At 43.0% G+C, this 26,183-nt stretch overlaps 2 protein-coding genes across 9 annotated transcripts in view; one reads left to right on the top strand and one right to left on the bottom strand.

Moving 5' to 3' along the window:
* PJVK (pejvakin) overlaps positions 1-9,057 on the bottom strand; it is a 23,254-nt gene extending 14,197 nt beyond the window's left edge. The window contains exons 1-2 of one of the 4 annotated variants that reach the window (XM_025182793.2): positions 8,611-9,057; positions 3,071-3,245 (exon numbers count right to left, since the gene is read on the bottom strand). In XM_025182793.2, coding sequence (XP_025038578.1) covers positions 3,071-3,245; positions 8,611-8,691 — 256 coding nt within the window. In that variant the 5' untranslated portion in view covers positions 8,692-9,057. Of the gene's footprint in view, positions 1-3,070; positions 3,246-6,155; positions 7,166-8,610 lie in introns of those variants that run through there. The other 3 variants (XM_025182794.2, XM_025182797.2, XM_025182799.2) reach the window with 3 other exon arrangements.
* Positions 7,327-26,183, top strand: PRKRA (protein activator of interferon induced protein kinase EIF2AK2). 5 transcript variants are annotated; one of them, XM_075933724.1, is made up of 9 exons: positions 7,327-7,678; positions 10,185-10,354; positions 12,037-12,118; positions 14,690-14,757; positions 14,985-15,025; positions 18,300-18,417; positions 20,745-20,842; positions 23,960-24,134; positions 25,410-26,183. In XM_075933724.1, exons 2-9 carry the CDS (start codon positions 10,195-10,197, stop codon positions 25,565-25,567), a joined length of 900 nt encoding a protein of 299 aa, XP_075789839.1. In that variant the 5' UTR covers positions 7,327-7,678; positions 10,185-10,194; the 3' UTR covers positions 25,568-26,183. The 5 variants fall into 5 exon arrangements, with proteins under 5 accessions (XP_075789839.1, XP_075789835.1, XP_075789838.1 ...); XM_075933720.1 differs by having other exon boundaries at positions 7,339-7,653; XM_025182802.2 differs by lacking the exon at positions 7,327-7,678 and adding an exon at positions 7,738-8,185.

Below are 26,183 nucleotides of genomic sequence, written 5' to 3'. Positions count from 1 at the left end.
TGTTTTTTTTGGAGAGTTGGTGGTGGTGGTGATTTTTTTTCTTTTCACTTGAGTGGTCTCCGACTGATTTTTCTGTGGGTTTGTGGCCCCTGACCCAAAAAAGGTTCCCCACCCCTGGCATAAATAAAGATAACACTGAAATCTTTTGTGTTGGACATAATATTTAACTTTACTTAAAAATGAAGCTTGGCCAACAAGCTCCCAATTGGGGCCCCGTCCACATCTTCCCACAGCATCACAACAGTCCTGCACCCCCCCACATCCCAACCCTGAGCCCATCATACACCTGAACCCCCTGCCCTGAGTCCCTCATACCCCCACATCCCCAAATTCCTGCACTCCCACATCCCCAGACTCCTGTATCCCCACACACCCCAATCCTGAGCCTATCATACACTCAAACCCCCTTCCATGAACCCCTCAAGCACCCCAACCCAGACTCCTGCAGCCCCCGGCCATAAGACTGACAGAAGACAGCCTGAATGCATGCATTAAGCTGGATTTGACCAGTTATGATGTAAACTTCAAAGAAATGTGCGAAAAGATGCAGGAGCAGAAGTCCCATTAAATAAAATCTGTGAGTACCATGTTTCATTTATGCTATTATTAATCATTATATCAATTATCAATAATATCAACTTGTATATTTTCAGTCATGCAAATGAACATTCTTATATGGCTCTTTGTTGACCACTTGCTCTGAATTTTGATGTAATTTGGTTCTTAGGTTTGAAAAGGATGCAGGCCCCTGACCTAGTGGATCGCATTCTTAAATGCCTATCTCGTAATATTCATTGTATAGGAGCATCTAACTCAGGCTATGGTGGATCCCCATGATTTTCTAGACACCTATAAGTTTTGTGACATTCAGCATTACAATGTTTTTGTGGATCTGGACCAATAGTTTAAATTTTGAACCTCCTACATATGACAGAGTCTCCTTCAATGTTTATTGGAATTATACATAGCTAGAGGCAGTTATGCTGCTGAAATACATGACACAATTTATAAAAATAAAGTATCACTGTGGCCCAATTCTTCAGTCAGATCTGAATGGGCAGACACTTGACACTTGGCACAAGGGGTCAGTCACATGAATCAACTGCAGGCTTGAAGCCACTATTTCCATTCAACAGTGACATTTCATGGAGATGCACCTTGAGAACATATATATTAGTAGAAGACTTACCTGGCATTGCCCGGGTCCTTCAAGAGCGGGGGGCTGGTGGTGTGGGGAGTGCAGGAGTCAGGACAAGGCCTTGGGATGTGGGGGGAGCAGGGCAGGAGGAATGGGTGTTGAAATTGAAAGTTTTATTCTTTTTATATTTGTATTTTAGGATTAATAACGTAGCAATGTAAGGTAACATATTATCATATATATATAAAGTTTAGTAAGTAAAGAGACAGGATCTCATATTGTGTCTATGTCAGTGAGGGTTAGAGGAGGGTTGAAGGCCGGAGCCTTCAGTGTGAATTGTTTTAATTACAAAATTTAGTAAGGCAATTTACAATGCTGTCTGCTTTTGTTCAATATAAAACTTTGCTGTTTGTATCTCTGTGAAAGACTGTTTGTATGAATGAGATATGGTGTGAAGGTCATCGTTAAAGCCAGATGGGCAAGAGAGAAGGGGGAGAATGCGGGGTGAAGACTAACTGTAAAAGACAGACTGTGAAGAGACATATCGGTGTCAGAGAAACCATCATTGCATACCCATGGCCAAGAATTGATCAGATTGGCAGACTGACGACTCTAAAGGTGAAGGCATCCCTAAAAACAATTGATTAACAATCCAGGACAGGGTGAGCCTCTTGGAGATGTTTTGGGAGTGATTAACATCAACAAGATAACAGTAACTGGTCACAGACTGACATAGCGAAGTCCATAGACTTCAACAGAGAAAAAGGATTATAAAAGCAGGGTGCTTTGCTATAGAACTTTGGGTTCATCTTGCCACCAACTCCAGAAGAACATTGGATCATGACTGACAAAAGACCCTGCTCTCTCTCTGTGATCAATCTGACTGGCCACTAGATTGGTCCAGACTCTGGACTGGTAACTATAACATCATCTGGCAGGACTGTGTGGCTGTGTCTACACTGCACCCCTTTTCCGGAGGATCTTTTATTCCTACTTTCAAGCTGAGGGGAAGTAGGAATAAAAGTACTTGAAAGTAGGAATAAAAGATCCTCCGGAAAAGGGTTTATTTTCCGGAGAATCACGTCTAGACTGGCGCTTTTCTCCGGCTTATCCCCAAGCCGGAAAAAAGCGGCAGCCATGTTAATGCAAATACCGTGGGGGATATTTAAATCCCCCGCGGATTTTGCTATTCCAAAGTGTCTAATCTGCATCCCTTTTCTGGAAAAGGAGTGCAGTGTAGACACAGCCTGAGTGTATGGTGTTTGTGTGTGAGAGTGACTGAAAAGCATATGCAACTGTTGTATTCTCAATAAATGTGGCGTACTGCCTTTTCCCCTATAAAAGATCTCGCGTGCTTTGTTTAAGCATAACATAGGGGGTGCATGAGTTAGGTGGTAGGTTGAGGAAGGGGGCTGGAGATGTGAGGGTATGTGAAAGTTGTGGAGTGCACAGGGGGTCGAGGTGGGAGGTCTCATCTGCTAGGGCCTTTTCTCTCCCTCCAGACACCCCAACCAACAGGGGTCATCTCTTCTCCCCCAGCCAGAAAGAGCCTTCACTTTCTCCATAGCCCCTCCAGCCAGCAGGGGCCATCTCTCTCCCCAGGATCCGTCCTGGCAGGGGACTGCTCTCTCCCCCCAGCCCTCCCAACCAGCAGAGACCTTCTCTCCCCCCAGCTGACCCAGCTGGCAGGGGCTTTCTCTCTTCCCCTCAGCCAGCATTTCATAAGCATATTTGCGCAATTTTTAAATAGAAGTTTGACTATGTTTAAATTTATTTTCCATTTCTCATTAATTGCTTGAGTCATTAAGATAATTATATTTTAACTATACTAATGCACCACCATACTACATATTATAATTAAATATATAACATGAGGTCTATACTTATTGCAAAAACTTAATTATTCAGGCTTAAAAAAACCAAAAAACGTACCTGCTGAAATTTCTTTCTCTCCCTGAAGAATGTCTTTTAAAGTGAAAGGTGTTGAAGCAAATTTAGATTTTCTTGAAAGAAAACACTTTTTCTTCTTTATAACAAGACTCAGAGGTTGGTATTTGTCAGCTTCACTGAGGCTAGGAACGGGGACTAATCTCCCACCATCACCAACCTGCTTAACAAAGTTTTTGGTAGCAGCAGCAAACATATTATGATATTAATCATAAAAACTCCTGTACCAACTGCATCTTCAAAACTTCATACCCATGTTAAAATATTTTACAATATTTTTGTAACTGAACTATCACATAACAAAAATTAAAGTCTAGCTGCTTTGTTTAAAACCTAGTACATTTTGTTTGGAGAAGAGAATCAGTAGGTCATCACCACCCAGCTTCTACAGTATATTGCTTTTACAGCTTCCCTTATGTCAACTAATCCTGCACAATGAATAATACATTAACTGTGTAAACTGATACAAAGATGTTTGCTTGATCTTTAGTAGTATAAGGCCATTATCTGAAAGTAAGATGATTGCTTTAGAATCAAAAGACTGCTACATTTTGCAATCTTTTTTGTTGTGATTGCAAAGACAGTGATATATTTGCTGTTTAATGTGCCTTTTATCCAGCTGGATCCCAAAGTGCATTACCAATGGGAATTCACCTGAACAGGCCACCTAAGCTACATAATTGTGTAAAGACTTAACACTTTTTTAAGGGAAGGAGACTTCTTTCAGTAGTGGCTGCATAATAGCTCTGTTAAAGACCTCAGCCTGGAATAAATACATTTCAGATTGTGAGCGCCTTTCTAAACTTTTTTAGCTGATGAGTAAATAGGACTTTGTCCAAATTTACTGTATGCTAGTGTCTCCATAGGGTGAGGGAAGTAGGGATTTTGCTGTGTTTTGTGGTTTCACTTCTGAAAGGGTTTACTTTGCTGATGTTTACTCTTTTCTGGCAGGTTGGTGTATTAGGGTCATGAGGGCTTGAAATTTATGTTTTCTGCATCAGAAAGGACATTATTGGGTTTTATTGCCTACATGATCAGGTGTGAATTTTGTTCTGTGAGTTTGATGGGAAAGGGGGAGAGGAACATAGCAGTATGTTACTTCATGGATGGTGGTGTGTGTCTGTGGAGAGGAGAAGGAAGGTTGATTGATCTTGTCAGCATTTGGTAGGAGTGACATATCAAGGTACAATCCCGACTAATGATTGGCTATGTCATCCCTTTCCTATAACCTGGGATGCCCTTTACAATGTAGACTCCAAACTGGACTGGTCACCACCAGTATGTAAATCACTCCCAGCTATGTCTGAATGAGTGCTGCAGATAGACAGTCAAGCTTTGGCTCTTACTGATTTAGTTTTGCTGTGGAGCATGATGGGCAACCTAGTTCTATGTGTGGTCCACAATACATTTTGTTTACCACTGCCTAAGTGTGGAGTTACCAGATTCCACTAGTTTCCGTTCATGTAAGCTTTTTCCTAACAATATTAAAGTGACATGTATGTAAAGCAAAAGCACATGAAGTGAGGTGTGTGCTGAATGCATACACATTGACTGTGACAGCCATATGTTCCCTCTGCATCCAAAGTGCTATTATGGTTCAAACTGCACACCCACAAATTCTAGGTACAGAAGAGCAGTTAGCAAAACTACCCTACTCCAGGAAACCATCATGGTTACAACAATCTTGCAACCCATTCACTTGTCTAGGTCACCAAGCACTGCTGCAGGGTGACAGCACATACAGTCTCAGTCCTAGATTTTCCTCCAGAAATGTATGTACTGTACTGCACAGCCCTCTCTTGAGCAGTACAAATATACTGAGTCATTATTCCTTTAAGGCAGGGGTCTCCAAACTTTTCAGCCCGAGGGCCGCATTAACTATCAAACAGCAGTTCGGGGGCCGACTACACACTTGAGGTCCAAATAAAAAACAATCAAAACATGGATGTTGTTTTTAATTATTTATTTAATATTATTTTATTCAGTTATTATTTAATAACACATTGATACACTACACATGAACACCTGTATTAGTGTGAATGGTGAAATTGTTTCCTGGATGCCAAAATAGCACACATTTCTGGCTTTAGATTTGTTGTCCCTAACATCAACAGTGACCTGAGATTATCATCGGACAAGTTTGTTCTCAAATTGTTCTTCACATATTTCAGACGTGGGGAACTCAGCTGTTGCTTCAGCCATGAAGACCTTGCACTGCTGAAAGTGCGTCAAGTTGTTGGCCTGTACTTGTTCCAAAAACAAATTAGCAGCATGCCAGGCACATGCTATGGGGCACTGCATTAATGCACTGGGGAAAACTCACCCTTCAGGCCAGCGAGAAGAAATCCAGAGAGTGAGAAAAATACTTAAAAGGAGCAAGGGACAAATGAAGCATTAAAAATTAACATTTTTCCTCACCTAGAAGCTGATTTTAGGCACTAGATCTGGTGTTTTAGGAGAGATCTGAAAGAATTTAATATCGATTTAAATCAGGGGTCACCTTTTTAAAGTTCCCGCGGGGGTTCACGTTCCCCCGCACGTCGCCGGGCGGGCGTTACCACCACCGCCCATCCTGCCCCCTGATTGGCCGGCTGCCCTGTCAGTCTGGGCGGGGGAATGCTGCCCGTGCTAACCCCCGCCCCTGCGCCGTTTGCCGCCGCGCGGCCGCTTGTCATTGGAGCGGCCCGCTTCTCCTGCCCCGGCGCGGCGTGAGTACACGCCGCACACCCCTGACAGGGCCCCCCCCCACCGCGGCAAGAAGGGCCCGTTCGGCGGCGCCCCAGGGACGGTCTCCACGGGCCGGATGAGAGGGCCTCGCGGGCCGCATCCGGCCCGCGGGCCGTAGTTTGGAGACCCCTGCTTTAAGGGACTAATATGCACACAACTGAGTTACCTGGACACTTCAGCTTGAACACACTGGATTTGATACAAAACCTTTATTGACTAAAAAGAGAGAGCTTTCAAGTGAATACAAGTAATGAGCCATAGAAATAAAAAAAAATGGTTACAAGAAAAATAAAGGTAAAGTGCTAACATAACTACATTTGATTCAAAGGAAAAGTTTTCTTACCACATGCTTTCAGTCTTAGATCAGGTCACAGACCCTGGCCTATTGTATACAATAGCTGATGCTTTTGTTTCCTTAGGTGCACAGTGGCTACACTCCCAGGCCCGAGCTCTCTCCTCATGTCCTCTTCCCGGACTCCTGCACTCCAGGGCTGGCCCACAACATTTTGGCACATGAAGCGGGTAGCTCAAAAGACACCCCCATGTAGGGTTGCCAGGTGTCCGCTATTCTACCAATCTGGTTTTTGTGTCCTCTGTCTGGTAAAAAAAATTCAGAAAATACTAGACATGTGCAATGCCCGATATTTTGTTTTTCTGGCCGGGTGCTGGACGGAAGCCTGGCAGGGGCAGAGGAGTGGCTGGGAGGCAGAGCTGCGATTGGGGCTGGAAGCCTGTGGTAGCGTGCAAAAACCTGGTGGGGACGGGGGTAGCTGAGACTCCCACACACTCCCGCGGCCTAGCTTCTACACTCAACCAGAGGGAGTCCCAGGCTGGGAAGCGGGGCTCTGATTGGTGCTGGGAGCCTTTGTTTGCGTGCAGAAACCAGGCGGGGGGTGGGGAGAGTGGCTGGGAGGCGGGGGTGCAATTGGCCCTGGGAGCCCTCAGCTGAATGCCTCTGAGGAGGAGTGATGTCTTGAGGAGAAGCTCTGTCCCTGCTCCTGAGCGCTGTTCAAGCACGTTGTAGCGCTGTAGTCCAGGAGAGAAGCCCACAGGTGCTTTGTAGTTGAGTTTAGGTGCCTTTCGTGGGTGCTCAGCCAAAACTGACTGGGGTGGAATTTCTGCTTCTTTCCACTGGGACACCCAATTTTTAGCTGGTGCTGTTCGGTATTTTTTAGGAGACCATCTGGTAACCCTACCCCCAGGTCCCCTCCCTTGGGCCAGCAGCAGACACAATTTTCTACACTCTGGGTCCTAGTGGTGCCCCCCCCCCCGGCACCTGCCGCAGCCACCACAGTTCGCCTCATGGTAAGGCCAGCCCTGCTACAGCCCCTCCACACTCCTGCCCTGAGCCCCTGCCCCTCACACCTCTCAAGCCCTGGCGCTGACTCCCTGCACCCCGGTATCCCCCTCCCCGCACTCCAGCCCACACTTCAGTGTCTTACAGGTACTGTCTTATTACAACCCTCCCGCGCCTGCCCGGACCGCTCCCCCCAGGGCGGGCTGCAATGGCTGCAAGAAATGGGGGCTCCCTTGGCGGGGGCGGCTTGTGCATCACTCCCCGGCCAGCCTGGGCCCACAGGCTGCGTAATGCGGGGAGCTGGCCCCTCACGGAGCGCTCAGCGCAATGGGCGGGGGGGCCGCAGCGGCAGGCGGGGGAGGCCCCCCCCCGCACCACGCGCCGACGCGGCCCCGCCCACAGCACAGGCCGCGGCGAGGCGCTCGGCGGGCGCGGTGGCGGTAGCGGAGGTGGAGGCGGCCGGCCCGGCCATGTCTCAGGAGACCTTCCCGTTCCCGGCCGCGACCCAGCAGAGCCCGGCGGCGGCGCAGGACCAGGCCCGCAGGTCAGGGCGCAGTGGGGCATTGTGGGTAATTAGGGGCCCTTCTCCCGGTGCGCGGGCGGCCGCGGCCACCAACTGCTGGTGGGGGGGGAGAGGCTGGAGCGAGCCCCCGCCCTGTTACCACTGGGGCTGGCCCGGGCCGTCACCTCGCAGCGGGCGGGGAAAGCGCTGCTCCCCTCCGCCCGGGAGAGCGGCTCACCGGCTGCGCCCCGCCCTCCGGCCTGGTCTCCCAGAGTCTCGGCGGCCGGCGCGGGGCCTCGGCCTGGGTCTTAGCCCCGACTCCCGGGGGCTGCCAGTGTAGCTGCCGCCGGTGCGCCTCTGGCCCTGCCCCTCAGCAACCCGGAGCCCCTTTGCGGATCCCTCCCCGCTCTCTGCGGAGCTGACGCCTGTAGCCGTTGTGAACAGGGCTCAGCGTCCCTGCCCAGGGGGAACGTGAGAGCTGAGACAGGGCCCGGGGCTTCCACGCACCTTGTTCAGGGCAAAGCAGCAGGGGCAGACTGATCGGTGCAGTGACAGTCAATCACCCCCCTGGCAAGTAAGAGCCTGATCCTCCAAAGCACTTGGTGCCCCGCAGCCCAGCTTCGCAAACGGAGCCATAGGACAATTTGACAAAAGCGCAGGAGCTTGTGTCATGATACTTCCAACAGCAACATAGTTAGTTGCTTAGTTTAATTAATACAGGGAGGGGAAAAGGAAATCTAGTACATGTTCCAAGCCAGACAAAGATAATGTTTGTATGCCATGATCCTACAAACTCACCTTTGACTTTAAGCATGTGAGTAGCCCCACCTAAAACACCAGTTCCTGAAATAGCTAACACGGCTATATTTCTATCACTGAAATAGCTAGGTGTGTGTTGGAGAGAAGCTATCCAGACACTGTTTACTTTTGTACCTGCTGAGTTTGAGAGAGATTGAATTTGCACACATTATAGAACTGTTGCCTTCAGATATTTCTCACCAATGATTGTTTCTTTGCTGTGGAGAAGTAGTGAATACTTTCTGTATCTGTATCACTTGTCCATGTTGTAACTGAAGCCATTCCCAGTTGTCATGGTGATCAGAAGAAAGCAACAATAGCTTGGAATGTTATTTGGAAAATGTATTCTTTCCCCCATTCCTATCAACCTGTGGAAAAGTTGCCTCTAAAGCAGCATGCAGCTTCCACCAGACTTGAAAAACATATTCTTTGTCCCCATTCCCCTTAATTGCCAGTACAGGCTTTCAGTATCAGATAATTTTTCTTTTATCAGTTAGTGAGATCAGTTTGATTTTTTTTCATAACTTAAGTGGAGGATGACAAGTTGTCTTGAAACACAGATGATAAGACTTCTCTTCATGAGGAGGTGATTCAACATCAGTGCAATTCAGTAGCAGCCAAAACTAACTCAGGGCGCGTCTACACAGCACCTTTAGCTGGAAATAAGTTATGCAATTTCTGCTACGCAAATTGCAGAGCTTATTTCGAGTGTATTTCTAAATTAATTGTGTTGTTACTGCCTGAGCTACCTGTTTTTCCTCTAATTATGGAAGTTCTCAAATGGAGAGTCATGCAACCTCATGGAGTTGCAAGTATGTTATGTGGGGGGTTGCAAATACATATCTCCCAGCTAGCTAACATGTCTGCTGTGAAAAGTGATATTAACATGCAACTATTACTTTAAAATAGTGTAAAATATAAAAAAGTCTTAATTTTTAAGTGTGTGTGTTTTGGGGGGAGGGGAAGAGTCACACTGAGGCTTGCTATGTGAAAGGATTGCCAATAAATACATAAAATTTGACAACCATTGCAATCTTTTCCCATTCTCTGCTGCAGCTATAATACTCTTCCTTTCTTACTGTTTTAAGGGCAACATACCCACCTCTAGAGCCTCTTATTGGGCATTTTGAAACAAGGTTAAGCTCAGACTTCTGCCTAGCCATTGAAAGTTTATTTTTACAGTAGCTAGAGCTGGTAAAAAAAGATGCAAAAGTGGCAAGGAGTCCTGTGGCACCTTGTAGACTAACTGAAGTATTGGAGCATAAGCTTTTGTGGGCAAAGACCCACTTCGTCAGATGCATGTAGTGGAAATTTCCAGAGGTTACATGCATCTGACGAAGTGGGTCTTTGCCCACGAAAGCTTATGCTCCAACACTTCAGTTAGTCTATAAGGTGCCACAGGACTCCTCGCCACTTTTGCAGGTTCAGACTAACACGGCTACCCCTCTGATTAAAAAAAAGATGGAAATTTGAGAGATAATATTGGCCTAGTGAGAAGGGTGCTGCATTGTGTTCTAAGCATGCTATACCATGGGCTCTTGGATAAGTACTATGCATCCCTATATCTTTGTCTCCCCACCACAACGTAATGATGCCTTCCCCTTTTTTGTAAAATGCTTGTAGATCTGTGGATGAAAAGTACCATAGGAGCCAATATTAAAATTTCTTGAAAGTGTTGGTAACAGTAGTGAAACAGGGAACAGCGATTCCCATTTTTTAAAAATCAGCTCTAAATACAGATTTCCCTTCTAAAATGATAAATCTTTTCTTTGTAGCTTGGAGGAAATGATTGTTGCAAAACCAGGGAAAACACCAATTGAGTTGTTACATGAATATGGCACGAAGTGTGGTATCACTCCTGAGTACGAGTTTGAAAAGGCTGAAGGACAAGTACATCTTCCAAGTTTCACCTTTAAAGTTACAGTAGGTGACATAACGGGCACAGGTCTGTAATGTTGCTATACTTTGGTATGGTTGTTGGTAGTGGTTTCAGGAAAAAAATCTTTCTTCCGCTGTGTTTTTCATTAGAAAATACAAAAATAATCATTTATTTAATGGGTTAATATGTTTGACAAATACTGGAAGGCAAGCTTTTAAACTTTGAGTTTCACATGTGACTAAATATTAAACAGTGCAGTTTTAGGCTGTTAATTCTGATTTAATATTTTCAGAAAATTCAGTAAGAAAGGTAAAGAACTATAAACTGAGGCTACGTACGACTGTTCACATACTGAAGGGAAAAGCTCCAAGAGCTGCCTGCTAATTTGAGGATTCTGAAAAACCTAACCACTAGAAACTAAGTATTTGTAGGTATAGTTTAATCCAAACAGACCAATATTTTGTCTTCATGATAGGGACGTATGAGTATGCAAAAACATTATGATTGTGAAGTCAAGTACAGAGAAGTCAAGGAAATACTATAATTAAAGTTGCTTGTGCATCTTTGATTTGCTCCCTTTCTATGCAATCTTGGGATGTCATAGCCTAGGTGTATTTGTTTTTTAAAAACTTAAGGGATTATAGTTCTTTGATACAGAATATCTTCACAGTTCATTAGCAGGATTCAGAGCACAGTACTTGAGGTAATGCAGCAACTAATAATATGCTGTTATTCTCTGTGGACTATCATTAAAATGAGATGGGAAACAGTGTACCAGTGGGTTTCAAACCTATTTGCTAACAGAGGGATAAGGAGATTCATGAATTTGGGGTTCAAATTCCAGATTCTGGAGGAGTCTTCTATTTAGTTACAGGCAGTCCCCAGGTTACATGGATCCGACTTACATCAGATCCCTACTTACAAACGGGGTGAGACAACCCCGCACTAGCTGCTTCCCCCCAGGAGACCAGGGAGACGCAAAGCTAGTACCCCTCCCAGCAGACCAGGGAGACGTGGAGCGGCTTTTCTCAGCAGACACCTCAGCTTGAGAATAAAGGACTGAGGGAAGTGAGGTGTGGGAGAATAAAACTGAGCTCTGGAGAAATGTTTGGCTAGAGTTTCCCCTACAATATGTACCAGTTCCGACTTACATACAAATTCAACTTAAGAACAAACCTACAGTCCCTATCTTGTACGTAACCCGGGGACTGCCTGTATTTAGAATTCTGTCCCTATATCCCCACATCTCCTACAAAATACACCCTAGATTCCCTTAGCAAAGGCACTATAAAAAGCCACCCAAGCCTGCCTTCTGAGGACACAATCTCAAACCTCAACACAGGGATAGATGAAGCATGTCAGGAATAGGGCAACATCACAGAGTGCTTGCTTTAAAGATTTCAGACAGGGATGCCATTAGGGGTAAAATCCCATTTAGTTAGTTAACTAGATAAACATGAAGGTTAACCGATTAAACGGGCAGGCGGAGGCGTTCCTGCCCGTGGCACACCTAGTGCAGCCCACCACGGGGCTGCTCTGACTGAGCTGGAGTGCACCAGGCCTGCCACGTGCCCCTCCAGGCTAGAATGGGCAGGAGAATACTCCAGCCCCCACCATTTAACAGTAACCAGTAAGCATCATCCATTAAAGGTGATGCTTACCTGTTAACCATTCACATCCATAGATGATGTAACAATTTAATAAGAATATCATGTTATAAGGATATCAGATTGTCTATTTTAATACAGGTGAAGGTCATAGCAAGAAGATTGCAAAACACAGAGCCGCAGAAGCTGCCTTGAACATTTTGAAAGGAAATCCAAGTATTGGGTGAGTTAGATTTGGCTGTATAGAACTGCAGAAAATGTCATTACTGATCTAAAACAGTATTCAAAAAAGCACTGAACACACACAATATACTGTCAGTTAGGCTGTTAGGAGACTTCAGTTTCTCTGAGGAAAGTTTTTCTAGTCCAAGTTAAAAATTTGACACACAAATTTTCTAATGTGGTAATCTTTTCTGTAATCTGGATTCTTGTATTTAATTCTTTTACCAGTGAAACTGTCCTAAGATGAAATGTGTTTTTCCAGGTGTTACATCTGTTACAAGATGCTGTTCTGTGCTATAATTTGAAGCTGTTAAGTAGCTTTTTCATCCCAAAACATTCTTTAACAACAACAACAAAAATTGCTTGCATCCTTGACTCAATGTTGGTTTTCTTCATTTAAATCATTGTTGTGAGGTGGGGCTGGAGATGAGGGTTCAGTGTGCAGGCTTCCTTGGGTAGAGAGTTCTACCCTAGCGCTCTCTCTCACTACAGCAGGTTGGGGCCAGGTGAGAAGCGCCTCTCCATGGCCACTGGAGCTGCAGCGGCCACTGTTGGGGGAGGGATATATGTCATCTGCTGGGGAACAGACAGACACACAGATAAATTCTCTCAGATACATAGTAGATAGCTGTCCCTTTCTCCACCCTGGCAACCCCCATTGGGGTTATAGCTGTCCTGATCCCCATGTCTGGCCCCTTGCTGACCCCTGTGGTCATTATACAGTACTAGTATCCCTGTTTTCCATCCCATACCCCATTTCGGGGGCATCCCATTTTCCTTGCAGAGCCAAACCCTTACCTTTAAGTTATGATAAGCTGCATATCAAATTTGTTGGTCCTACCTCTTCCCATTTAGGAGGAGTTCTTGAATAGACAAAACATACACACTCATAGACAAACTCTCTCAAATATTTAAGATGACTCATGTGTGTTTGTTTTCTCTATATAATTGGTCAATTTGCTGTTTGTGCGGTTTCCCCCGCCCCCTGCCATGGAAAAGAGAAAAGACACGTTTAAATTCACAAGTTTTCAGGGGACACATTAGTACAGGGGTGGGTAATAATAAAAAAAATGATAGCCTGCCAGTCTTTAGAAACTGGCAGGCCACTGCTGCTATATTTACTGGTATTGGGAGATCACAGCTCTTGTTGGCTGTGGATTGCCGTTCATGGCCTATGTAAGCGATAGGAAGGGGTGTCCTGGTCGGCACCACTTCTTGCTGCTCCCATTGGCTGCAAACAGTGATTCACGGCCAACTAGAGCTGTAATTGCCTGATACCTGCAGAGTCCCAGGTAAATATAGAGGTGGAGGCCCACCAGGGACTAACCCTGCAGACTGGATCTGGTCCATGGGCCAGAATGTGGCCACCCATGCATCAAGTGTTTCTGACTCTAAAATTTTAATTCTCAAATAATTACATTATACAGTAAACTTCCGATAATCCGGCACCTTTAGGACCCAGGGGGTGCCGGATTATCAAATATGCCGGACTATCAGAAGGGGGGGCTATGAGGTGTCTAGGGTGGGGTGGGGGCGATGCCACCCCAGACCCCTCATAGCCCCCCCTTCTGATAGCCCAGCTCTGCCCCAGGCATCCCTGATTCAGCCGCTGCTAGTCAGTTTCAGCAGTGGCTGAATCAGGACGCCTGGGGCATGGCAGCTGGGGGGCTGGCGAGTTGGTCCCACAGCACCGAGGAGCAGCGCTACTGGACCAACCCGGCAGCACCCCAGCTGCTCTACCCAGGTGTTCCCAAGTCAGCCGCTGCTGATACTGATCAGCGTCTGACTCCAGGAAGCCCGAGGCAGAGCTGCTCTGCCCTGGGCTTCCTGGAGTCAGCCGCTGGTCAGTTTCAACAGCAGCTGAATTGGGACACCTGGGACAGAGCAGTTGGGGCGCTGCCTGTTGGTCCCCAGAGTGCCGCACCTCGCCGCTGCAGGGACCAACCCGGCAGCACCCCCGCTGCTCTCTTCCAGGTGTACCCAAGTCAGCTGCTGCTGAAACTGATCAGGGGCTGATTCCAGGAAGCTGGGGAAGAGCAGCTCTGCCTCGGGCTTCCTGGAGTCAGCCGCTGGTCAGTTTCAGCAGTTGCTGAATCGGGGACAGCTGGGGTGCTGCCGGGTTGGTCCTGCAGCCCCGAGGGGCAGCGCTACGGGACCTACCCAGCAGCACTCCAGCTGCTCTGCCCCTGGCTTCCCCGATTCAGCTGCTGGTTAGTTTTAGCAGCAGCTGACTTGGAGAAGCTGGGGGCAGAGCAGCTCCAATGTTCCGGCTGCCCGGAGCACTTCCAGGTTCCTGATGGTGCCGGACCATCAGGAGTGCCGGACCATCAGAGTTTTACTGTAGTATTTTCCACATCTGAGAAGATGAATTCCCTTGGAGACTAATGTAAAGATTTCAATGGGACTACTCACATGTAAAATTAAGACTATGCACTATAGTGTAGAGGCTTGGTGCACTATAGTGTAGAGGCTTGGTGCCCTATGTTATTAATGGATTAGTGATTAATTTATGTCCTTTATAAGCAGTTTTAAGTTGAAATTGTCAGTTTAACAAAAATTTAAACTATTTTAGTCTTTCAGAGCCAGACTCCATAGTTCCAGATTCGCCAAAACAACCACAAAATCAAACCAATCCTATAGGTACGTTACAGGTAAGATGTACCTTTTTTTATCTTCAGACCATCATGCTATATAGTTCAAATATGTTAATAAAGTGTTTCTTACATGAAATTAATAGTGGATAGCCTGAATTTAAAATGTATTCTGGATCTTAGACCTTTCAGGGATTATTTGCCTCAAACTGAAAGCTATTTTTGAACTCATTTGAATATATCTTTCTTATTATTTTTTCTTTCTTTCTTTTTTAGTGACAGAAGGCAGCATAGACAGCCCAGAGCAAGTAGTTCAGGTCAGAAAAGAGCAAGCGCTAGTTGTGTTCACTAGTTGGGTTTCCCACACTAGTTGTATGGGAAAGCATAGAGAGCCAGCTGTAGTGAGAATATGAAATGTATATGTAACTAGCTTTGCTATAATAAGTACACTTAAATCCAGTTAATGCTGTTAAAATAAAAACATGAACAGGTTTAAATATAAACATTTGGATTCCTGTACTATAAGTTTTTTTTTTAACGTTTGCAAAGCTGGTTGAAATTGGAGACTAATAGACAAAATCATCTGTTTATTTTTAACGTGTTCTGATGAATTCATGGTATTCTGTATTTCTGAAATCTAGAGAGTTTGTGGAAGAAGAAGAAAAGGCTGTATAGATGTCTGCCAATTTAAATAATGTGTTTCATGTTTGTTTTGTTTGGTGTTTTCATATGAAACATTTATTACTACAGTTTGCATTAAGATCTGAAGTTTTAACACTGTAGGATGAAAGTAGGGATGTGAACTGGTAACTGGTTAACATAATGGTCTGCGAGGTAGGATCCCTTCTTTGACCCCATGCTGCCATCTCCATCCAGCTGTGAGTCCATAGGCTGGGTGGAGCTGGCAGCCCTCCCCCCTCCCTGCCATTTTTGCACCCTCCCTCTCTCTGACCGTGAAGCTGCTGACTCCTAATCCATGCAGCCCAGTGGGGTGGAGCAGCCCCTGGAACCACTGACTAGGTCTACACTACAAAGAAAAGCAGGAAAAAGATATGCAAATTGCAAACCAAATGTTTTTCCACTTTTCTTTTGAAAGAGGCTTTTCCGAAATTCAGTGTGTCTACACAGCACCAAATTTCGGAAAAATCTTCTCTTTCAAGCCATCCCTTCTTTCTCGTGAAATGAGGTTTACAGGGCTGGCGAAAGAATGTGTCTGCTTTTTCAAATTTGTTTTTGGAAAAGCGGATGCATTCCTTGGACACGACATAGCTTTTCTGGGATACATCCGGTATCCTGAAAAAGAGCTGCAGGCTAGACGTAGCCACTGTGGCAGGCAGAGGGGCCACTCCAGCGCAGAACCCCTCGCCTATCCTCATTTAATCAATTAACCGGTTAAACTTAACTTTTAGCCAAACTAATTAAACAGGATTTTCTATCCCTAGATGAAACCTTAAGATCTAAATGCAGAGTGGCTCCAATCCAGTAAAGTACTCAGGCAAGTTTGCCTTGTTGAATTGGAACTAGAGTGCTCAGTACTTTGTGGGATTGAGACCAGGCACCCAACCCCGAAGACAGTTTTTGCATGTGCCTTAAACACAAATAGTCACATTGACGTTGAGGGAGCTTCATGTTAAGTGAAACTGTTTGCAGTATTTTGACCTAAATTTACTTGCATGGCTCTGAAAAATCTCATGGTTCGTGAATGACTAGTTGTAAGTAAGAATCAAAACCTGAAAATCTCCTACTGGAGATGAGATTTGTATGGTGATGCTTTTTCATAGATATTTAAGGTAGATGATACAGAAATCTTATCTTAAGACATGCTCTTCCCTTAACATCTTTTATTAATGAATAAATCCTTAGTCACATTTTGACCATTGCTTTTAAAATAAATCTAGTCAATGTATTTCTCTTACACCTTGTCATCTGCTTACAAATAATCAGTTTATGTACCATTCTGCTCTTTCAGATCTAATAGAGAAACTTTAGTTAAAAGATGTCTTACTGCGAGATCAAAAAGAAAAATTCACTGACAGCATGAATAGGATTGTGTTTTTTCAATTACTTCTCTGTAGCTGTGTTTTTATTTCATTGCTGTAGCTACAGTATTGCATGATGTGATATGTTCACTGTCACTAGTTTTGTTAATTGACTATCTTAAGCTGTCTGGTCTTGCCAAATCAGTACTAATTTGGATAGTCATTAACAGAATTGAATATAATAGCTCAGAACGATTAAAGGAGGAGATGGCAAATAGTCAAGCTTTAAAGCTTGACTAAGAGATTCTGGCTGATTTTTAACTTTTCTGAACAGGCCAGTTCATCTCTCTCTTACACAGCATGCAAAATCCTGCCAGTCTAAAAAGAAAAAGCTGAGGATCAAACATCCTATATAACCACCCTATATCCTTTCATTTTTAGGACAACACAGCTCTTTAAAAATGTAACTTACTAGTGTTCTGGGGGATTTTACATGTGCCACTCATAATTGAAAATACTGGAACTGAACAGGTTTTATTTGTTTGTCACCCTCTCTTCTTTGACTTATGTCATTGTGGATAATTGATACCCCTGTGTTTTCCCACATCAATATTAGGGATGTTAAAATGCGGTTAATTGAGTAGTTGACTAGTCGATGGAATTTCCATCAACTACTCGATAGGCACTTCCACATTCCTCCTTTGAAAAGTACAAGAGCCCCTGCTGACTCTGGGCTGCATGCGGGTGCCTGTTTTGAAATGTACAAGAGTCCCCAGCAGGTGCTTTTCAAAGTGCATTTCAAAGCCATGGAGTCTGAGTCAGTGGGAGTCTCCCGCTGACCCTGGGCTCCATGCTACACTGCATGCTGCGCATAGCCCCAGGGCCAGCTGCCCCTTTGAAACGCACAAAGGCGGCGTTTCAAAGGGCAGCTGCCGTGGAGCCAAGGGTCAGCTGGAGACTCGCCAGCTGATCCTGGGTTCTGTGTGGCACTTCCCCAGAATGCTGCCTCTGACATTTCAAAGGGGCAGTGCCGTGGAGCCCGGGGTCAGCTAGGAACTTTCAGCTGATGCTGGGCTCCACACAGCAGCAGAACCTGGGGTCTGCTTGGGAGTCCCCATCTGACCTTGGGTTCTGGAAAAATGCCGTGCAAAGCTTGGGATCAGCTGGGGAGTCCCCAACTGACCCCTGGGCTCCATGGCTGCCCCTTTGAAATGCGCTAAGGTGGCGTTTTAAAGGGGGCAGCCGCCACACAGCTGATCTGTGATCAGCTGCCCCTTTGAAAGGCTACTTTGAAGTACCTCTCTACCTCCCCTCCCCTTTTGCTGGCTCTATATCATAGAGGCGGCAAGGAGGAGGCGGGGAAATAGACTAGGCAACAGGCTATCCAATAAGCAAATGCTTATCAGATAGTCAACTAGTCTTTAACATCCCTAATCAATATATTGTACTCTTCAAACTATAAGAAATATTTCAGTGTCATGGTGGTAAATGTGTTTGAAAAATGGATAGTTAAGTTTTGCTAAAGAAAGATGGTAGCTGTTTAAAAGGGATGTTTAGAGACAAACCAAAGCAGAGTTGCTTGCATATTCAGATCTAACCTCTGTTTCTCTAGGAACTGGCTGTTAAGAAAGGTTGGAGACTTCCTGAATATTCACTTGCACAGGAGTTGGGGCCTCCTCACAAGCGGGAGTTTGCCATGACTTGCAGAATAGAAACATTTATAGAAACTGGTATATATTTTTTAAATCTCACAATTTCGCAATACCTAATGAATTGTGATTGTTGCCTCCCTCCATTTTATTTATATTTTAATATTGTACCTATTGGTCCTTTTAAAAAGCAGTTTCATGATTTACAAAATGCATCATTAGTACAACTAAAATGTTTGCTGTTAATGTTTGGACAGTGAAGACACATTTTCAGTTTCCTAATGTTAAGGAAGAGACCATATTAAAAAGCATTCCATTATTTAACTTGAAAATGCTGCAAGTTATGGTGTTAAATTTTAAAATGCAGACTTGCTGTGCTTTTAAATATTAGGATAAGTGATATTCTGCATGATAGTTCTGTCTTACTACCTTGATAAGTGCAAGAGAATGCATAATTACATTGCACTGATATTCTAAACAGTGCTAGTATATAAGACTTTAAATCAAGCTATTTAATTGTTGTGTTGAGAAATGTTTTAGATGCAATAGAAAGTGTTGAATGATACCTCTACAGTATACTGAATTAAAATGTTCCATTCTAAATTAACATACTCTGACATCATGAATAATAATATGCTATGTAGATACATAGAAATACTATTTCAACAACAATTATTTGCTGAATGACATTCATGCATTGTGCATGTTAGATAACCTCCAAAAGTTTTGTGTTGGCACTTAACTCCCTTGTATAGTTAATAAGTATAGATTTTGCTCATAAATTATTCTTGACCAGCCTTTCAACCTAGTGATCAGCATGTGACTAACTATGAATAACCTATGCACAAATGAGATTGTTCTGAAATTTTTTGGTTGTGCTTAGTGACATTGTAATATAGAATTTAGGCTTTGAGAAGTTGTGTAGGGGGATGGTAAGGAGGGAGAAGTAATTTGAAATACTAAGTGCAAGACACTGACTCTTCTTCCTCAGCACAGGTATTAACCTCACGTTTTGTAACTCAGTAATAATGATAGAGGCAAATAACTGTGTCTGGCCCTAAGTTTTTAAATGCTTAATGTGTTTTTTACATCTGAGAAATGAGAGGTTTACTTTAATTTAATGGAGCTTCTAGGAGAATACTGCTCTTTAACTTAAACACATTGTAAACCCTGTTTCCTTAGTGTACAGGCAGTCCCCGGGTTACGTACAAGATAGGGACTGTAGGTTTGTTCTTAAGTTGAATTTGTATGTAAGTTGGAACTGGTACATATTGTAGGAGAAACTCTAGCCAAACATTTCTCCAGAGCTCAGTTTTATTCTCCCACACCTCACTTCCCTCAGTCCTTTATTCTCAAACTGAGGTGTCTGTTGAGAAAAGCCGCTCCGCGTCTCCCTGGTCTGCTGGGGGGGGGGCACTAGCTTCGCGTCTCCCTGGTCTGCTGGGGGGAAGCAGCTAGTGCGGGTTTGCCTCACCCCATTTGTAAGTAGGGATCCGATGTAAGTCGGATCCATGTAACCCGGGGACTGCCTGTACTTTGTAAGACTAGATCAAAAGTTCTCCAAGTACCCCAAATATCTTCAACCAGTAGTTTTTAGCATTGTATTTACAAAGAGACTTTCAGGTTGAATTCAAATCCAGGTGGTCAGTGATTTGGATCACCTATTTAAATCAAAAGCAGGCTGCTAATGATTAAAATGTTGCCATCTAATGCCTCTTTGGTAGTCTTCATGAAGTGAGTTGATTTTATTTTAGTTCTTAATGTGTTCTTAAGGTGTTCTCCATCACAGAACCTATCATTGCAATTAACTAGCACCAATAGTTGTAGTCTTAGCCAAAAGTCCCAGGATTAACTGGATTTGTAGACTCAAGTGTTCTTTCATTAGAGGAGGCGATCACTTCAGATTAACACCATGTTATTCTAGAACAGTATGTGAACTTTCACAATTTCACATATTCTGCCTGTTCTGAATACAACTAGAAGGCTTCAGGTTTCTTAACTAAGTACCTTTTAGTTGTATTACTCACATTTTCCTTCTTTTGCAAGAATTGTAAGAGTTGGCTGCCAGAGTGTTTGTGTCAAGATATTATTTAAAAGGTTTTATAATAGTAAATTTATTTGTGAAATCCAAATGTGTCTAAAGGCCAAATTCTGCTTATCTACAGATTGGATAATCAAACTGTACTAATTTAGGAACTCAATGTTGCAGCAGTGAATCCCTAATAATAGTCCACAGTATTTCACATAAGCATTCAAAAAGCAGTCAGATAGTAACAACTTATTTCTTACTGTTTGTGATAAATTGGAACCAGCAACCTGCAGATGAATTATCAATCCTTTGAGCCACTATGTCCACTGCAGTGCATTTTTCTCTTGTTAATAACCTCTGGTTTTGTTTCTTTATGCAGGGACTGGGACATCTAAGAAACTAGCAAAACGAAATGCTGCTGAAAAATTACTTGCCAAATTCCACAGTTTCCCTCCAGATAGCATCAATATTTCCTTAGTAAGTAATGGGCAGAGCAGCATAAGTGCCATAGATCCTGTCAGACAATTCAAGTTATGAAAAAGCAAAATATGGTAGACACTTCATTAGCAAAGTCTTATGCCATATTCTTATTTTTAAGAGGACCCAAAAACTCTGTGCCACCATCCAAATTTGCATCAGATTATTATGACATTGGTGGAAGAGATTATATAGTGACAGCCACCATTAAAAATAGTGATAGAAATGTAGCCGTGTTAGTCTGGGGTAGTTGAAGCAAAATGCAGGACAATGTGGCACTTTAAAGACTAACAAGATGGTTTATTAGATGATGAGCTTTCGTGGGCCAGGCCCACTTCCTCAGATCAAATAGTGGAAGAAAGTAGTCACAACCATATATACCAAAGGATACAATTTAAAAAAATGAACAAATATGAAAAGGACAAATCACATTGCAGAACAGAAGGAGGATGCGGGGGGGTGGGAAGGGGGAGGAAGGAAGGTAAGTGTCTGTGAATTGCTGATATTAAAGGTAGGGAGAGTGGGATGTTTGTGAGTTAATGGTATTACAGGTGATAATTGGGGAAACTGTCTTGATAATGGGTGAGAAAGTTCAAAGACTTGTTAAGTCCTTGTCGGTAAGTGTCGAATTTTAACATGAATGACAGTTCAGAGGATTCCCTTTCAAGTGCAGATGTAAAAGGTCTTTGTAGCAGAATGCAGGTGGCTAAGTCATTTAGAGAGTGTCCTTTCTGGTTAAAGTGGCAAGAAACTGTTTTCTCTTTGTGATCTTGTCTAATATCTGTTTTGTGGGCATTAATCCTTTGGCGAAGTGTCTGAGATGTTTGTCCAATGTACATAGCAGACGGACACTTTCGGCACATGATAGCGTAGATTATATTTCTGGATGCGCAGGAATATGTGTTCTTGATCTTATAACTCACTTGGTTAGGTCCAATAATGGTATCAGCAGAATGAATATGTGGACAAAGCTGGCAACGGGGTTTGTTGCAAGGGAAGGTACCAGGGTTGGTATTAGTGTGGTATGTCCTGTGGTGGTTGGTAAGAATCATCTTGAGGTTAGGTGGTTGTCTATAGGAGACTATGGGTCTGTCTCCCAGAGCCTCTTTGAGTATGGTATCCTGTTCCAATATAGGCTGTAGTTTCTTGATAATGTGTTGGACAGGTTTAAGTTGGGGGTTGTAGGTGATGACAAGTGGTGTTCTATTGTTGGTTTTCTTGGGTCTGTCTTGAAGTAGATGGTTTCTAGGTATTCGTCTGGCTCTTTCAATTTGCTTTTTTGTTTCTCTGGGTGGGTAGTTGAGATTTATAAATGCTTGGTAGAGATCCTGAAGCTTCTGATCTCTGTCAGTGGGGTTAGAGCAGATGCGGTTGTATCGAAGGGCTTGGCTATAGACGATGGATCGTGTGGTGTGTTCTGGATGGGAGCTGGATGCATGTAGGTAACTGTATGAGTCAGTGGGTTTTCTGTAGAGAGTGGTGTCTAATTTTCCATTGTTGATTTGTACGGTGGTGTCCAGGAAGTGGATCTCTCGTGTAGAATGGTCCAGGACACTCTCTAAATGACTTAGCCACCTGCATTCTGCTACAAAGACCTTTTACATCTGCACTTGAAAGGGAATCCTCTGAACTGTCATTCATGTTAAAATTCGACACTTACCGACAAGGACTTAACAAGTCTTTGAACTTTCTCACCCATTATCAAGACAGTTTCCCCAATTATCACCTGTAATACCATTAACTCACAAACATCCCACTCTCCCTACCTTTAATATCAGCAATTCACAGACACTTACCTTCCTTCCTCCCCCTTCCCACCCCCCCGCATCCTCCTTCTGTTCTGCAATGTGATTTGTCCTTTTCATATTTGTTCATTTTTTTAAATTGTATCCTTTGGTATATATGGTTGTGACTACTTTCTTCCACTATTTGATCTGAGGAAGTGGGTCTGGCCCACGAAAGCTCATCATCTAATAAACCATCTTGTTAGTCTTTAAAGTGCTACATTGTCCTGCATTTTGCATTAAAAATAGTTATTCTTCTCTGTGCTATTCTTATTAATAGGCTTCAGATACCCCATCCTATCATTTAACAAAACAAGGGAAAGGAATAGAACACAAAGCTATTTTGGGAGGGAAGAAAAAGGAAGTGGGTTTTGCCCAAAAAAGCTCATGATACTCTCTCTATATATTTTTTGTAAGTCTCTAAGGTGCTACAGGACTACTTGTGGTTTCTTCAAATAAAGATATGTTATATGTAGATACCCTTGTTTGACATTCTAACAAAGAAAATCAAACAGGGAGAACTTATTTGATGAGTAACATAAGGAATCTCAAGAAGTGGGAGAGGGGAAATATAGTGCAAAAAATAAAGTGATTAGTGTTTTAGAATCTGCTTACAACAATAATAAATTATAATACCTTGACACAGACAACACGTGCTGATGAAATATAAGTATTTGCCCAATTAAGTTATTGGGAAACATAATACAAACCCAAAACATGGTGGCCTATTTAAGTGTACGTTCTGGGACAGGATAAGTTTGTTCACACTAAATTTGCACAGTGTATCTAAGATATCAAGGAGGCCACCAGGCAGCTGCTGCTGGCAGCTGTATATATACTTTACTTTCATTAAGCAGTAGTGCACATCACTTTATTCAACAGTACTGTCAACACGTTCTTTTGTAACAGGCACTGTGGAGGAAGCAACTATGCAAGAGGCATAGGAATGCATGGTCTGACCCATTTATAAGGAGTGGAGAGTTGAGATTGGCCAAAGAGGAGGAGAAGACACCAGGTGTGCTTGTGAGGAGAAGATGAGCAAATATGGGGAAAAAATTAATAAAAATGAGGGAGAACGCAGGCAGAAAGACTGTTTTAATCAGGCCAAAGAGTAGTGTAAGGGAATGGCGTAGTGGGCAGCCAGGCACTGTTCCATCATTCGGGCAGTTGAACAAAAGAACTGGGAATAACTGACATACTATCTGAAGATGCCATGTGGAAATCTGAATTTTCTGTGTTTTTGTAGATGAAAGTGATTATTGTATGACTTTTGTTGCTGAACAGCATTTTATTAATACATAAACAAAACTAAACCCTATTCAAATGTTTTCAGGGAAATGAAGTTGGAAGTAATTTAGGCTGTACCTGGGATGCCTTACGGAACTCATCAGAAGAAAAAATTATGTTGCTGAAGAGAAGTCCCCTGAGTATTCCTAATACAGACTACGTCCAACTGCTTGAAGAACTTGCTGAAGAACAAGGTTTTGTTGTAACATATTTGAATATAGGTATGAAATTTGGTATCTTAGAATTGTTATACATGAAGGATACATTCCTCCTCACAAACAAAACAAGCAGTGATGATAAATAAGAGCTCTGCTCATACTGTTAACTTTGCCTAGAAACTCTGAGCCTGCATTGGATATATGGGTGGATCCTGCATTCATATGCAGCTCCACTGAAGCCATGGTTTGTCCACTTGAGTATGACTGAAGCCTAAATTACTGTAACTACAACGGGATGGTTCTACAGATTTGGTCATTATTTATGGCCATCAGCACAAGGGCCAAAGACTTTCATATTGCCACTTACTGCAATATCAGACGTTTGGTCAGTCTAACTACAATTGTAAACTTTCCCTTCTATTCTGTTGTTCTGGTTTTTAAATCTCCTTATCGCCTTTCTTCCGTGTGTTATCTCCACTTGATTGTGACAATCATGCAACTAGGAAAAGCAGAATAGCTACAAGACTGTAATATCACTTACTTTTATTGCATTTTTAAGATAAACAAAGCATAGGCAGTCTGGACTACACAGGCAAATAGATGTCCAGATTAATAAGAAATTATGTTGGCACAAAAGTATTAGATTTGATAAGGAAAGGTAAGATTGAAATCTTAGCTCACATTTTAATGATATCATAGAATGCTGGATCTGGAAGGGACCTCTAGAGGTCATTGAGTCCAGTCCCCTGTTCTCATGGCAGGACCCAGTACCATCTATACTATCCCAGATAGACATCTATCTAACCTGCTCTGAAATATCTCCAGAGATGGAGATTCTACAACCTCCCTAGGCAACTTATTCCAGTATTTAACCACCCTGGAAGCTAGGAAGTTTTTCCTAATGTCCAGCCTAAACCTCCCTTGCTGCAGTTTAAGCCCATTGCTTCTTGTCCTAATGTAGTAATAAATTTACGAGTATCCAGCAGAGCTGCTATTCTAAAAAAGTTAGAATTTTGCAAAACATTTGATACTTACATAGTTAATATTTACAATCATTCTTTCCAGAGTTACTAACAAAATAACTATATATGCTACATAGCAGAAACCGAAAGAGTTGGATGGCCTATTCCAGATAGTCAACATTCTGTTGTTATCCTTAATACTTTCCAACAATAAGTGTTTTGCAAAATATTCTGAATAAGTAGTGACTAAAAGTCAGTGTGACTGTAGAAGTGATTTTAATGCATGTCACTTGGAAACATTTTAGGAAAACAAGGGAACTTGTGCAGTGACTTATACAAGGCATAATGTTGAACTAATTTTTTGTTTATATTTCAGAGGAGCTGAGTGTGAATGGACAATACCAATGTCTTGCTGAACTCTCGACCAACCCAGTCACAGTTTGCCACGGTACTGGGATTTCTTGGGGCAACGCTCACAATGTTGCTGCTCACAGTGCATTACAGTATTTAAAGATTATGGCTGGAAGAAAATGAAATTAACTTTTTTTCTATTTCAGATAAAAATAAGATATTTCAAAAGTTGGATGTTTTCCCATATATGTAGCTCAGATTTATTTTGGGCTATTTTTAAACCACCCCACAAACCCCATTTTAGTTATGCATTGCTTTGAAATGGGTCAGTTACCATAAGGTTTTCATTTTGGATTAGTTTACTGTATTTAGTTCAGTATTGTAAAGCAATGACGAAATTCAGTTGCAGCTCACTGAAGCATAAATTCTCCCGTAAGGAAAAAAGGGAGAACAATTTTATACCAGAATTAGAGAACACAGACATTAAAGATGGTAGCCATATCCTGCAATGTGCTGAATATCCGAACACATCATAGTTTTCAGTGGGACTTAGGGATTATCTGTTCCTTTTAGGGACAGCCCTTTGAAGAGCATATTCAGTTGCTGTTTATATCCCAGTGAAAATATTTTTGATTACATGTTTTAAAAGATTGGCATGGTGTTTGATAAGTGTTCCATTTTATTTTTACTTCATTGTGTGATCTTTTTAAATCCATTTTCTGAGAATGAAACCTGAAAACATCATAATGGCTACAGAAACATCACTGCACTCTTTTAATAAAGATATCTATAACTGTCA

Source organism: Pelodiscus sinensis, chromosome 7 (genome assembly GCF_049634645.1).
Source record: "Pelodiscus sinensis isolate JC-2024 chromosome 7, ASM4963464v1, whole genome shotgun sequence".
Taxonomy (NCBI): Eukaryota; Metazoa; Chordata; order Testudines; family Trionychidae; genus Pelodiscus; species Pelodiscus sinensis.
Note: the sequence above shows the minus strand (reverse complement) of the source record. Positions and strands in the feature narration are given on the sequence as shown.